Source organism: Thermomyces lanuginosus, assembly GCF_041956635.1.
Source record: "Thermomyces lanuginosus strain ATCC 200065 unplaced genomic scaffold VTN49scaffold_28, whole genome shotgun sequence".
Classification (NCBI taxonomy): domain Eukaryota; kingdom Fungi; phylum Ascomycota; class Eurotiomycetes; order Eurotiales; family Trichocomaceae; genus Thermomyces; species Thermomyces lanuginosus.
In genome coordinates, this window is record NW_027192362.1 from 363,768 (window position 1) to 377,399 (window position 13,632).

At 51.3% G+C, this 13,632-nt stretch overlaps 5 protein-coding genes across 5 annotated transcripts; 1 reads left to right on the forward strand and 4 right to left on the reverse strand.

The window, feature by feature from the left end:
• Nucleotides 1-490: 490 nt before the first annotated feature.
• On the reverse strand, nucleotides 491-1,755 carry VTN49DRAFT_3247 (uncharacterized protein; the record flags this gene model as incomplete). The annotated part of the gene is made up of 3 exons (XM_069411062.1): nucleotides 491-1,244; nucleotides 1,297-1,518; nucleotides 1,580-1,755. The coding sequence occupies 3 exons, from the start codon at nucleotides 1,753-1,755 to the stop codon at nucleotides 491-493; spliced, it is 1,152 nt and encodes a 383-aa protein (XP_069268525.1).
• Nucleotides 1,756-2,265: 510 nt separating this feature from the next.
• Nucleotides 2,266-3,201, reverse strand: VTN49DRAFT_3248 (uncharacterized protein; the record flags this gene model as incomplete). Its single annotated transcript, XM_069411063.1, has 1 exon — nucleotides 2,266-3,201. One exon carries the CDS (start codon nucleotides 3,199-3,201, stop codon nucleotides 2,266-2,268), a length of 936 nt encoding a protein of 311 aa, XP_069268526.1.
• Nucleotides 3,202-4,183: 982 nt separating this feature from the next.
• VTN49DRAFT_3249 (uncharacterized protein) lies at nucleotides 4,184-5,476 on the reverse strand (the record flags this gene model as incomplete). The annotated part of the gene is made up of 1 exon (XM_069411064.1): nucleotides 4,184-5,476. The coding sequence occupies one exon, from the start codon at nucleotides 5,474-5,476 to the stop codon at nucleotides 4,184-4,186; it is 1,293 nt and encodes a 430-aa protein (XP_069268527.1).
• Nucleotides 5,477-6,334: 858 nt separating this feature from the next.
• VTN49DRAFT_3250 (uncharacterized protein) lies at nucleotides 6,335-8,326 on the reverse strand (the record flags this gene model as incomplete). The annotated part of the gene is made up of 7 exons (XM_069411066.1): nucleotides 6,335-6,456; nucleotides 6,524-6,754; nucleotides 6,818-7,125; nucleotides 7,186-7,455; nucleotides 7,506-7,767; nucleotides 7,829-8,050; nucleotides 8,113-8,326. The coding sequence occupies 7 exons, from the start codon at nucleotides 8,324-8,326 to the stop codon at nucleotides 6,335-6,337; spliced, it is 1,629 nt and encodes a 542-aa protein (XP_069268528.1).
• A 1,694-nt stretch (nucleotides 8,327-10,020) lies between these two features.
• VTN49DRAFT_3251 (uncharacterized protein) lies at nucleotides 10,021-12,623 on the forward strand (the record flags this gene model as incomplete). Its single annotated transcript, XM_069411067.1, has 3 exons — nucleotides 10,021-10,087; nucleotides 10,145-12,161; nucleotides 12,218-12,623. 3 exons carry the CDS (start codon nucleotides 10,021-10,023, stop codon nucleotides 12,621-12,623), a joined length of 2,490 nt encoding a protein of 829 aa, XP_069268529.1.
• Nucleotides 12,624-13,632: the final 1,009 nt, after the last annotated feature.

Below are 13,632 nucleotides of genomic sequence, written 5' to 3' on the forward strand. Positions count from 1 at the left end.
TCAGTGAGCCAAGTTTTGCCCCTCGCCGGAATGTTCTCCGCGAAACGAACGACCAAGGGACGAATGACGAAGGCTAAGAGCTGGAGTTCTGGCCGAGCATTTTTTTTTTTTTTTCCCGTACAGAGGTCCAGATGGCAAGAATGTCTATTTTTATTTCCCGGACGGTAGTTCGGCACGCACGTGGAAAATGGCTCCGGGATGTTTGTCATCCTGGGCGGATTATTATTCGGCAGGTCGGGCCGAGACGTTTCTGGTCTAGATCGGGGATGATGCGGTTTGGTTTGATATGTTTGCTTCACTTAGCTTTTAATGGAGGGCAGAATAGGCTCTTTATTGAGCTTACCGGGGAATGCGTTGAAGATGAACAGTGCAGCTTGTTTTATGGAGTGCAGTGGTCCTCGTTGAGAATGGGATGAATAAGACTGCATTGTTTCGTAGCATACGAAGTACATGGCATAACACTGCAGAAAATCATCGTACATATTCGTCATTACCACTCGCGAATCGACCCATCCGGACCGTAGAATTCCTTGCACTTCCAAGGCTCCGTCTCCGCCGCAATCTTTCTGACCAGGTCCTCATCAATCTCAATTCCCAGACCTGGACCCGTCGGAGCCTTGACGTAGCCCTCCTCAATATCGAAGACCGACGGGTCCTTGAGATACGTGGTCAAGTCAATGTCACCGGCCTCGGTATTGTAATGCATGCCTAGCGACATCTCCTGAATGACGAAGTTGGGCGTGTTGAGCGCAATCTGAAGCGACGCCGCAAATGCCAACGGACCAAGGGGGCAATGCGGCGCAATTGCAACGTCGTAGGCTTCGGCCATCGCAGCGATGCGGCGCGTCTCGCTGATGCCGCCTGCATGGGCAATATCTGGCTGCAGGATGTCGACTGTGGCCTTCTCAAGGAATTGTTTGACATCCCAGCGCGTGTAGAGGCGTTCGCCTGTGGCGATCGGGATAGTCGTCAGTCCGGCGAGTTGCTTGTATCCCTCTGGGTGTTCGCAGAGAAGCGGTTCTTCGATGAAGAGCGGGCGGTGCGGTTCAAGCAGCTTGGCAAGTTGCTTGGCCATGGGCTTGTGCAGACGGCCGTGGAAATCAAGTCCGGCGTCGAGCCCGAGAGACTTGACGGTCTTGAGGCGCTCGACTGTTGCGTCGAGAACTGAGGGAGAGTCGAGCCAGTTGACATCTTCGGTGGCGTTCATCTTGACGCACTTGAGGCCTTGAGCGATACGTGCTTTGCTGAGAGCTAGTTAGAACGGTTGACAGTAAAGGCGGACGAAGGAATACACACGCTGCAGTCTCGACATCGCTCGGCCGATCTCCACCAATCCAGCAGTATACCTGCACCTTGTTGCGCACCTTACCGCCGAGCAGTTGGTAGATTGGAAGACCCAGATTCCGACCCTTCAGATCCCACAACGCAATATCGATTCCGGACAAAGCGGACATAAACACCGGACCGCCGCGGTAGAAGCCCAAGCGCCAGATGGTTTGCCAGATGTGCTCAATGTCACTATCTCATGTGTCAGACACAAATACATGTTAATTGCAGTAGTCCCAGACGGTGAACGCACTCAGCTTCATATCCGATAATCCGGGCAATGATCTCGTCCAGTGCACCTTCGACCGCATTGGTGTGTCCTTCTAATGTACCCTCACCCCAACCATATTTGCCGTTCTCATCTGTGATCTTGACGAAGAGCCAGCGGGGCTTAACGCGAAAGTACTCGATCTTCTTGATCTTAGCCATGTTGTGAAGCTTTGATGTGAACTATCAAGAGAACAAGGGCAATAGCTATGAAATCAACCCGGTTAAACGACAACTCTGAAAAAAAAAAAAAACCTCAGCATTTACCTCCTCGAAATTGCACGTCCTTTCGAATATATATGTAGAGAATGAGCTGCAGCCGTTTTGATCATGCTCGTAAGCTGTTTTACTTTTGATTCGAGGGGCAGCCCACGCCAAGCGCGGCACAGCCTGATTGGCTGAATCTGTTACGCGTACGTGACGAGTCATGACAACCGGAGAGTTGCCAGCCACTAGCGTGGGGGTGTAACTGGAGTTTTTGTGGAGTACTCCAATTTTGCCCAGAACGGCTCACCCGGAGCATCGGGTGAAAGCCTTCCGGGCTCTGTAGCTGCAATTTGACTCAATTGAGCATGTGAAATGTAAACAGAAAACGGTTTGATTGCAAACTCTACTTCGTACATGCAGAAAAAGTGTGTATCCAACATCTCATGCATAAAACCATACCGTCATCTAAGCATTATTCGCCTTCGCAGCCAGCTGTTTCTCCAATTCCCAGCCCTCGGCAAACCCAGCAACAGTTGTGGCAACATCAGCGGGAGGGACTGGCCGACGGGGAAGCCCTCCATATCCATAGAATTCTTGAAGCGCCGCCTTCACGGCAGGGAAGCCGCCCTTGATGGCCGTCCAGTCGGCCCGAGCCACGATGGCTTGGATCTTCTGCGCCTCCTCGATCTTGCCTTGGACGTACAGGTCATACACCAGGACGCTCGCACGGGGAATCACGTTGGCCAACCCGGCAATCACGCCGTGTCCACCGGCGATCATGGTCTGCAGGGTGAAGTCGGACGAGCCGCCAAAAGTGCGGAAGCTGTCCTTGACGCCGGCGGCGATCCGTGCCAGCTTGCCGGTGTTGGCGCAGGTCAACTTAACACCGACAATATTGGGGTGCTCCGCAAGCGCGATGATATCGTCAGACGTGAGATCGACGCCGTTGGCGGCGGCGGGAAAGTTGTAGATCAGCACTGGCAGGGGTGACGCGTCCGCGACATCTCGGAAATATCCCCGGACCGACTCGGTTGTGTTTTGCGCTTTGTAATACGACGGCGGAAGAGCAATCACGTAGTCGGCGCCCGCCTCGGCCGCATCTTTGCAGAATTGAATGGTTTCTCGTGTCGATTGAGCACCGACACCAACGATCACGGGGAGTTGGTTGAAACCGGCCTCGTCGAGGGCCTTCCTCGTCGCACTGGCAATGAGTTTTCTCTCCGCTCGGTCCAGGTGCACGGCTTCACCATTGCTGCCCTGCACCACGATTCCTGCAACGCCTGCCTTGGCAAGGAAAACGGCATGCTTCTCGACAACAGGAACGTCCACCTCTTCCTCGGGACCGGTGAAAAAGGCAACGGTGGGAACGTAAACACCACCGTTCAAGGGTCTCGGAGCCATGATCAATCAACCCTAGAAATATTTCTTTCTGGTACGAATTGAAATCGATGTAAGTGTGAGAGGAAGAGGAGGATCGTTGCGGAGTGACAAGAAAACGCCAACTTCCGACAATTAAAGAAAGCCTTAGTCTGCCGTTGCACTGGGAGAGAGAGAATCTAATCCCACCTTTTCTATTTTTCTCTTGAACAACCTACCAATCCGCCATGACATCCCACGAACACATGGCCAAGTCGACCAATTCCCCTCTTTGGCCCAGCGGGGACTCCGTCCCGCAAAGACAAATCAGGAGGCGGAACGGCCAAATCCCCCACGCCGCACCCACATTCGGATTCTACCGCCGCAATCAGCTGCTGAGAAACGGTCATTTGAAGTTGGGATAACGCTGCAAAAATTCAGGAATTGCTTTTGCTGACCGTAGCGCTGGGAAGTGGGATTTGAATTGATGGATATTGATTGGTCAGGATGGCTGAGTAATCTATTTATCTGGCATCACATGCAGCAAGGATTGAAATTAAATTGTATTTTCATGACGAGGATGTGTATTTGAATGCGGGTCGGTATTTAAATTTGCCTTCCTTACCGACATTCAGTTGTCCCGTCATTTACTGCGCAAAGCGTGCTCTGCTGTCAGCTTTTTCACTATCGTCGATCCGTATCAGTTTCCTATTACAGAGCTTGCACGTGACCGCGAACGGACCGTCACGGGTTGCCCACCCGGTGCTGGACGGAGCGGAAATACGGAGGAGAGCCCGTTACCCCGCGGGTCCGTGCACGACATAAGTTACATCATATCGTGTTTTGTTACGCATTCAATTGAAATTTGAATACTTGCTATGTGTTCCTGGCAGCTCTGGAGGTCTGGCCACGCGGCCACTAGCGGAGGAATGGACAAGGAATTATAGGCAGCTTTGAGATGTCTCGAGTTAGAAAAAGCCACTAATTACTTTTTTTTTTTCAATCATTTCTATCAGCAAAGCGGTGGTTACTTCTCAAACCCCAGCTCCTTGAGGATCGCTGCATTGTGCTCCCCAACCTTCGGAATCGGATCCATCCTCGGCTCAAATGCATTACCCGCACCTTCGGCCGAGAATCCCGGTGGGATGAGACTCGGAACATCGCCGACGGGCGTCGGAACGGTCACCCATCGGCCGCGTGCTTGAAGTTGGGGGTGGTTCCAAACTCCGTGCAAGTCGTTTACCCGAGCATTGGCAATAGCCGCTCGTTCAAGCTTCTCGATCGCGTCGGTAACCGTCAGCTTACCGAACGCTGCATCGATGATTTTCTGCAGTTCGTCGCGATTCTGGACGCGCTGGGAATTGTTCGCAAACCGAGTGTCGGTTGCCAAGGACGGATCATCCAAGACGTATGCGCAGAAGCTCGCCCATTCCCTCTCGTTCTGAATACCTAGCATCACCGATCCGCCATCACCCGTGGTGAACGGTCCGTATGGGTAGATAGCAGCATGTGCCGCCCCAGCCGGTACCGGGCCTGGTTGGCCATCGAACGCATAGTACATTGGAAACCCCATCCATTCGACCATACACTCCAGCATCGAGACATCGATCCGGCAGCCCTTTCCGCCGTTTCGATTGCGCTGTAGCAAAGCGGCGAGAATCTGACTGTAGGCGTACATGGCAGCTGCGATGTCTGCGATCGAAACGCCCACTTTCACTGGCTGACCTTGACCCGTTCCTGTGACGGACAGCAATCCAGCCTCGCTCTGGATTAGAAGATCGTATGCCTTCTTGTCACGATAGGGACCGTCTTGCCCGTATCCTGAAATGTCGCACACAATCAAGGACGGATTTTTCACCTTGAGCGCTTCGTAGCTGAATCCTAGTCGTGCCGCCGCGCCCGGCGCCAGGTTCTGGACCAAAACATCTGCCTTATCAACCAACGCGGACAGGACTTTGCGATCAGAAGCATTCTTCAAGTCCAAGGCCAGGGATTCTTTCGATCGATTCACCCAGACAAAATGAGACGCCATCCCATTGACTCGTGAATCGTAGTGCCGTGCGAAATCACCGGTACCTGGCCGCTCGACCTTGATAACTCGAGCACCCAGATCTGCTAGCTGACGAGTACAGAAAGGCGCTGCGATGGCTTGTTCGAGGCTAACCACCGTTATGCCTGTTAAGGGCAGATTTTGGCCGGTAGCTTTTGTCGAAGAGTTGCGGCCATAGACTTTTTTGAATAGGAACATGGCCTGCTTGGGACTTGATGTATGTCTGGAGGCTTGTCGAAGCAGATTCGTTGCCCGTGTGTAGGCGTTCATTCTGCCAGGTGCAGTAGAGAACATAACTACTGGAGATGTATATTCGAGCAAATCTGGCCCGAATCCAGGCAATTTATAATAAGCGACTCCGATAGACCCGCTGAAATAGAATCAATTTATTTTCATGTACCCTGGATCGAAACCTTAGTTTCAGTACTAACACCTGCATCAGGTTTTAAGGCTACTCATGGATGCTTTGCGGTCAATAAGTGTACCACTCAGCAAACATGGATTGTAAGGGTCTGCCGAGTGCGCAAAAGTGGGGAGTAAAGCTCGGACAACTCTCCGTCGAACATTCAAGTCTCACATTTAAGGTACACTCGTCGCATGGAATATGATTGACAGCCAGACTACTCCTTTTGGTAATATCGAAGATCATCAGAGCAATCTGATCAAGCTGATCGTTGATCTCTGAGATATATAGGGTTTTCTCCGTCACGTGCATAATCCTTCGAGGGAATCCGGGGTAATTACGATTTTCTCTGCTGATCGGATCGGCTCGTCGATCAAGTAAGTATCTGATACCGGAAATCTCCGCGATCGTGATCGACGCCCATGTCCTCTCGATCCTGCTGGATCGACAGACTGTAGATCGGTTCCAATCGTGGAGGTCTGTGAGTAAAACAACTACAGATTCCTAATCATGGAAATTCATCATCTGGCTTGGGGCTCATTGTTCATGCACGTCAAGTCATCTCCCATGAGCAAACTGGTCTCCAAGTTCGGCATCATACCAGGCCTTAGTTGAAACCAAGCAAAATAAAATTTTTACGCGTATACCATCAGCATAATTACAGAAAGACAGAACGAAATGAAAGGCGAATGCAAGTGCCCAATGCCCCTGACATCGGGCATACCTTACACAGAGCTCTTCTTCTCTGCAATAGTCTCGACATGCAAGGTCTCGTCCTTGGAACCATCGCCGACCAGCTGTTTCTGCGCAACAGCGGCAACCTGGTGGGCCTTGTCGCCCTCGAACACTGATCACAGTCCAGTTAGCCACCCTAACCGTTACCATGGTCATCGGAGGGAAATATGGAAACTTACAGAACGACAGTTCTTCCAGCGTGCGGCCGTACGTTTCGGGGAAGAGGAAGAAAATGAAAACCAATTCGAAGCCCAACCAGGCGCAGTAGACAACCAGCCATCTCCACTGAATGTTGGCGAGACCAATGGGGTTGACATAGGTTGCAAAGAACGTAGCACCACGGCCAAACAGCTGGAACCACGTGAGACCACGAGACCGTTGCATGTAGGGGAACAGCTCGACCAAGTATGCTGTTGCAAAAGTTAGTTGATGCTGGGGTAAAATGACACGTTAATGTAACAAGAAAGACGTACTGTATGTGAGAGCGTTGTATCCAATGTTGTAGCATGGAGAGTAAAGGAACATGAAAACGATGGACCCAATGCCTGCACCTTGGCTCTCCGTGGACATGTATCTCTCCGTGCAAATGGTCCAGGAGATGTAGACGCAAAGCAGTGAGCAGACGCAGGTTATATACGTCGGGCGCCGGCGGAATCGGGGCGAAAGCAGAGCAATGGTGGTGGCGTTGAGCAGGGACCAGCAGGCAATACCAATGTTGATCTTGGACTTGACAACAGCGTCCTTGATTCCGACCATGTCGAGAATATCACTCAGATAGTAACTAGACGCCAAATCAGTAAACGAGCCCAGTTTGCACATTCGAAACCATGCAATCACTTACGAGATCAAAGTGTTACCAGACCACTGAGTGAAGAGACCCAAGCCAGCCGCGATGATCATACGACGACGCATACCGGCGGTGTTGAACATGTCGGACCAGTTTTGCTTGGCGGCTTCCTGCTCCAGTTTGATGGTTTTCTCGATCTGCGCCATTTCTGCTCGGACGAACGCGGAGGACATGTCTCCTTCGGCATGGTATTTGGCAAGGATTGCGTAAGCCTCGTCATATCTGTCCTTGCTGACGAGGTATCGTGGACTCTCCGGTACAAAGCTGCGTCTGTCAGCCTCCGTTTCTTTGTGGCGGGTGAGAGATTTTCATACAAAATGGTGCAGATTTGGACCAGGGCAGGGCAGATCTGCAGCAGCGAAGGCAATCGCCATGCCCAATCGTTGGTGATGGTCACGGTACCCAGTCCGACTGAAGCAGAAACGATTTGACCGATGAAATAAGAGGAGTTGAACAGAGAGGTCATGATGGGCCGCTCCTTCGGGTGGCCGAGCTCTCCAATCAGTGCAGAAGCAGCGACAATGCAGAACGGGATACCAAAGCCCAGCACCATTCGTGCGACGATGTACATGCCCACTGTTCTCAATCAGCATGATCAAACCGTGGGAGATTTTCTATTTTTTTTTTTCGACTTTACCTCCGTTGGAGAGTCCTTGCAGGATTGATCCCACGACACTGATCAATGAACCAAACATAATCGTCCATCGCCGACCGACCTTTTGGTTGACCCAAGGAATAAATGGAAGAGCAAGAACGGCACCAAGAGAGTAGGTTGCCCCGAGAAAGCCTTTCAATCGGGAATCGATCTCATACTCAGGCAGGCCATCATCCGTCATCTCACCGGTGGGCTCGCCAAAATCTGTCGGAGCGTGTCAGAAAACCATTGTTCTGGGAAAATAAAAATGCACAGATTTGGCGTACATTTGTTCCATGTATAGACGATTTGGACGATATTGATCATTTGCGAGTCGAAGCCAGAGGTCATTTCAACACCCATACAGGCTGGGAAGAGCGCCAAGTACAGAAGCCTCAGGTTGGGCTTCTTGTACCATGGGGTTTTGTCTTCCCGCACTATGCGGGTGATGGTCTCCTCGGGGAGAACCTCCCTCTGGGGCTTGTGAAGAATGCCCGCCATGCTGAAGTGCTGGGCAGAAGGACCCTGGGTTCGACAAGGATGTTGACTACACCTAGGGGAAGCAGGAACTGTCGCAGCAGGGACTTCCAACTGGAGCTGGGGAAACTTGGATTCTGGGGCCGATTTATACTTGACGGCGATGCATCATGCCATGGTTTATTATCCCCCGCATGCATAGATCATTACAAGTATTTTGGGTGCAAAAAGACTATTAGAGCACTCTGTTAAAGTTGCATCCAGCAAAATAGCGTGGCATCCGTGTGCCGTACGCTCACTGGCTCCCTGAGACAGATGGTCAACACTACTAGAGTTTTTCACTTGTTCTGAGGCAGGAGAGCTAACACACTTTCTCCTAGTTTCGGGAAACAATTTGACAAGAGGCCTTAGCTTAGCCGAGCGGAAGAGTTGACCTTCGGTTGAACGGTCTGAACCATTGCCAAATCGGGTTGCAACACTCCCCGGGTGGCGTTCTTGGTATCTAGTCTCCAGTCCCCAGCTCCAGGATCTAGTGGAGACTCATTGCCCGCGTGGTCGCTAATCGCCATGTTCATTAAGTATGAAGAGAGTGTTTTCCGGATTCTAGAAAAACACCTGGGAAGAGATCCGGAGGTGGCGAGTGATCCAGTAATTAGTCATGATTCTACTCGGATTAGTCAATTGAGAGAGTCAGTCAATAATGAACTTCATTACCCGCCCGCTTCCGGGTTACTGACTCGTTAATCAATGACGGGGTAAAGGAGAGTATTGGCAAAAAGTCGTTGAATTGCCTACGCCATTCGAGAATTCTGGTTACACTCCGTACTCTGTGCGCAATGAATGAATGATTCTCTCTTTATTGCTCCTCCAGTTACACCCCAGGAAGATAACCGCGCGGTCATGCACAATGTCCCACGGGGTGGTTCCCCGCAATCAGGATTTCATGGAGTCTGCTCAGGATGAATTGAAATCATCGGTGAGGGACCTTCCAGGGTGTGTTTTAGCCAGATGGATTGGGCTTGTTGATTGGCTCGAGGTGAGAAGATGCCATCGGGGAGACTCCGGGCATTCTTTTTAGGCAAATTTGGTTTAGCTCTTGAGGCTGCAGCCTCTGCAGCCTCAAGGTACCAGTCAGGAACGGTTGGTCCCTTCGCCAAGGGGCTTGGCGACAGTTTTGACTCGGCAGCTTGCAGCTTGGAGCTCGGGACCTCCGAGAAGGCGGAAAGGTGCATCGAACTCAACCCGGACTCTCCGAGTCATGGCACAGTTGTCTAGATGATTTCAACCTTAATCGGGCCAGTCGACAACAGGCAGGGTTCCAAAAGGGATAAGTAATCATGACAAACCTAATCTGGCTGCTGAAGAAAGTCAAAGCGCGACTTGCAGCATTCGGTCGGATGTTTGGAAAATTTGCATTGCCCCGTACGGAGTAAACATGGAAGATGTCGAGATGGGGCTGCCCACGCTCCACCATCGGTGGCTGAACATCGGGGACGCTCCGCCGCCCTCCAGCTACACGCCGTTGTATCGGTCGCCGGGCGGCGATAGAGCAACGCAATCTACAGCATATTCCTCGCGCAGCAAACAATAATGGAGCCTCAATTGCCGACGGTATTTGCTTCAGTAATTCACTTTTCTTCTCTTTATATCTCCAAGTCAACTCAGAATCTGTCTCTAAACTTTACAGATAGTACTAGTTGTAGAGTGAACGGGGCAAGATGAGTTTTGACGTTGATACCGTGCTATCGAAGCTAAAGCAGGCCGATAAAATTGGCCTTTTGTCTGGTATGGAAATGCAAGATTCCAGTCGACAACCCATCACCGACTGACCATAGACCTCAGGCGCTGACTTCTGGCACACATATCCGATTCCCGAACACAATGTGCCATCCATTCGCACAACTGACGGCCCCAATGGCATCCGAGGGACGAAGTTCTTCGCCGGAGTCCCCGCAGCTTGCTTGCCGTGCGGCACGGCCTTGGGAGCTACCTGGGATAAGCATCTGCTCAAGCAGGCCGGAGAGCTCCTCGGCAATGAATGCATCGCCAAAGGAGCTCATTGCTGGCTAGGTCCAACAATCAACATGCAACGGTCTCCCCTCGGTGGAAGAGGTTTTGAATCGTTTGCTGAGGACCCCCACCTGTCCGGTACCCTTGCAGCATCTATCATTCAGGGTTGTCAAAGTACCGGGGTAATTTCAACGGTCAAGCATTTCGTGGGTAATGACCAAGAACATGAGCGCCGAGCCGTTGATTGCTTGATTACGCCGCGAGCGCTGCGCGAAATCTATCTTCGGCCATTCCAAATCGCCGCGCGGGATGCGAAGCCTGGCGCATTGATGACTTCGTACAACAAAATCAACGGGACGCATGTTTCCGAGAGTCGCGAATTCATGGAGGATTTGGTGCGCAAGGAGTGGAATTGGAATCCGTTGATAATGAGCGACTGGTACGGCACGTACAGCACGATCAACGCCATGAATAATGGCCTCGACCTGGAAATGCCCGGCGTTTCGCGATATCGCGGCAAATACATTGAGTCGGCGGTGCAAGCTCGCTTGATCACGCAGTCGACCATTGATGCTCGTGCACGCAATGTCTTGGAATTCGTCAAGAGAGCGAGCCAGCTCAAAGTGTCGGAAGTAGAAACTGGGCGAGATTACCCCGAAGACAGAGCTCTCAATCGCACAATATGTTCGAACAGTATCGTGCTTTTGAAGAATGAGTCCGTTCTTCCTCTGCCCAAGACAATCAAGAAAGTCGCCCTCATCGGCTCTCACATGAAGACACCAGCAATCTTCGGTGGAGGCAGTGCGTCGCTTCTTCCATACTATACGGTGACTCCCTATGACGCCATCACGGAAGTCCTTCCGAAGGATGCTGAGATTGCGTTCGAGGTTGGCGCGTATGCGCACAAAATGCTTCCGGTGATTGACAGGCTGCTTAGCAACGCTGTGATCAAGTTTTACAATGACCCTATCACGGTGCCAGATAGGAAGTTGCTGGCGACGGAGCCTGTTTCAAGCACCGCGTTCCAGTTGATGGACTACAACTGCCCTGGGCTCAACCGTGCCCTTTTCTGGGGCACATTCCTCGGAGACTTCACTCCCGATGTGTCTGGCGAGTGGGAGTTTGGGCTGACTGTGTTTGGAACTGGCAATTTCTATATCGATGACGAGCTCATCATTGACAACACGACGCATCAGACAAAAGGTACAGCCTTCTTTGGCAAGGGCACGATCGAAGAGAAGGGAACAAAGGTCCTCGAGGCTGGAAAGACCTATAAGATTCGCATTGAATTCGGTAATGCCAACACCACGACCATGGAGACGATCGGTATGGTCAACTTTGGCGGTGGTGCGGCACATCTCGGAGCCGCCCTGCGCATGGACCCTGAGAAGATGATCGAGAATGCCGTCAAGGCTGCGTCCGAAGCGGACTACACCATCATCTGCACAGGTTTGAATGGAGACTGGGAGTCCGAGGGCTTTGACCGTGCGCACATGGATCTACCGCCCCACGTTGATGACATGATTGAGAGAGTGCTGGAGGTGGCTCCCAACGCCGTCATTGTCAACCAGTCTGGGACTCCCGTCACAATGCGTTGGGCAGACAAGGCAAAGGCCATCATCCAGGCATGGTATGGTGGCAATGAGGCGGGCCATGGCATTGCGGACGTAATCTTTGGAGATGTCAACCCCTCTGCCAAGCTGCCTCTATCATGGCCGATCGATGTCAAGCATAATCCTGCATACTTGAACTACGGAAGTGTTGGCGGTCGGGTTCTCTATGGTGAGGATATTTACATGGGCTACCGATTCTATGACAAGACGGAACGAGAGGTTCTGTTTCCATTCGGGTATGTGTGCACGACTACGTTTAGTCTATTTATTGCTTACCAAAATCTGTCTATAGGCACGGTTTGTCTTACACCACTTTCGAATTGACGACCCCCGACGTCGCCGTTTCGCCCGAGACGTTCGACCCGGAGAATCCGAGCGTTGCCACAGTCCGGATCAAGAACACCGGTGCGGTGGCTGGTGCTCAGGTTCTTCAGTTGTACATCTCCGCTCCCCATTCGCCAACGCCGCGTCCCGTCAAGGAACTGCACGGATACGAGAAGGTGTTCCTTGAGCCTGGTGAGGAAAAGACAGTCGAAATCCACATCGACAAATACGCCACCAGTTTCTGGGATGAGATTGAGAGCCAGTGGAAGAGCGAGGAAGGAACATACGAGGTTCTCATTGGCACATCCAGTCAGACGATTCTGGGTAAAGGCACGTTGCGGGTGCCCAAGACAAGATACTGGCTGGGTTTGTAAAGTTAGATGGGAACTTATTTAGACGCATGCTCTCATAAAGGGTACTGTAGATTCTGTTTAGAGGAGTCCTTCCCGCGAGAATACAGGATGTGGACAATTACATTCGAGCGAGTGTCACACCCACAATAATATGTCTTTTGCCAGGGCTTCATCGAATCACTGGCTGGATGAACATTAACAAAAGAGTGCCTTGGTGGTTGTGGCTAGCTTCGGGCGAATGGGATCTCGTCCTCGATACAAATACCGGTCTGGCCTGATCCAGAATAATTAGCCAGGTGTCGATCAGATACATGACTCATGACAATTTGCTAAGATTAGTTTGGACAACATTTCGCAAATTTACTGATGCATAATGCATGTACTCCAAAGGATGGCAAAAATCTGGGGCCTGTTAACGATTGAGACAGACCCCATGGAGAACCCTAACCTCTGGGAGTGTGGAGTTTGCCGCGGTCCCGCGAAGAGGCTCCTGAACCCGATACAGTACCAGTACCTAATACAAAACAGGCATTTCAAGAATTTCGAGAAAATGTGGGGTTCGTTTACCATCCTGGAATACCTCTCCAAGGTCTGGGAAATAGCAAATCTCAACTGCCAAAATGCTATGCCCATGAAGTAAATGTACTCTGTAAGGTCTTGTGCATTTTATACGACGGGAACCCCTTCATCCGGTCCCTGTGGCGGAGGACTTTGTGCGTTTTGTCCCGAGGAGACTTGGGATACGGAGGACATGCGTTAGTGGACGGTGTTAGTTGTCCATTTTATCCCAGATTTATCCTAGTCGTCAAACCCCAAAAACCCCGACAGGAACTTTCTAAAAGTTAACTCGACCCTTGGCCCGATTTAGCGACCACTAGGCTTACTTTACCTGATCACAGAATCCTCCGTGAGAACCGAGGAATGACATACTCCAGTATTAATTTTACTCCAAAGTGAGCATCATCACGCGAAAGCTCAATCTGCGTGTTGAATGTCAACTTGTGGTCTACCCTACTCTGAGAGGGCTCAT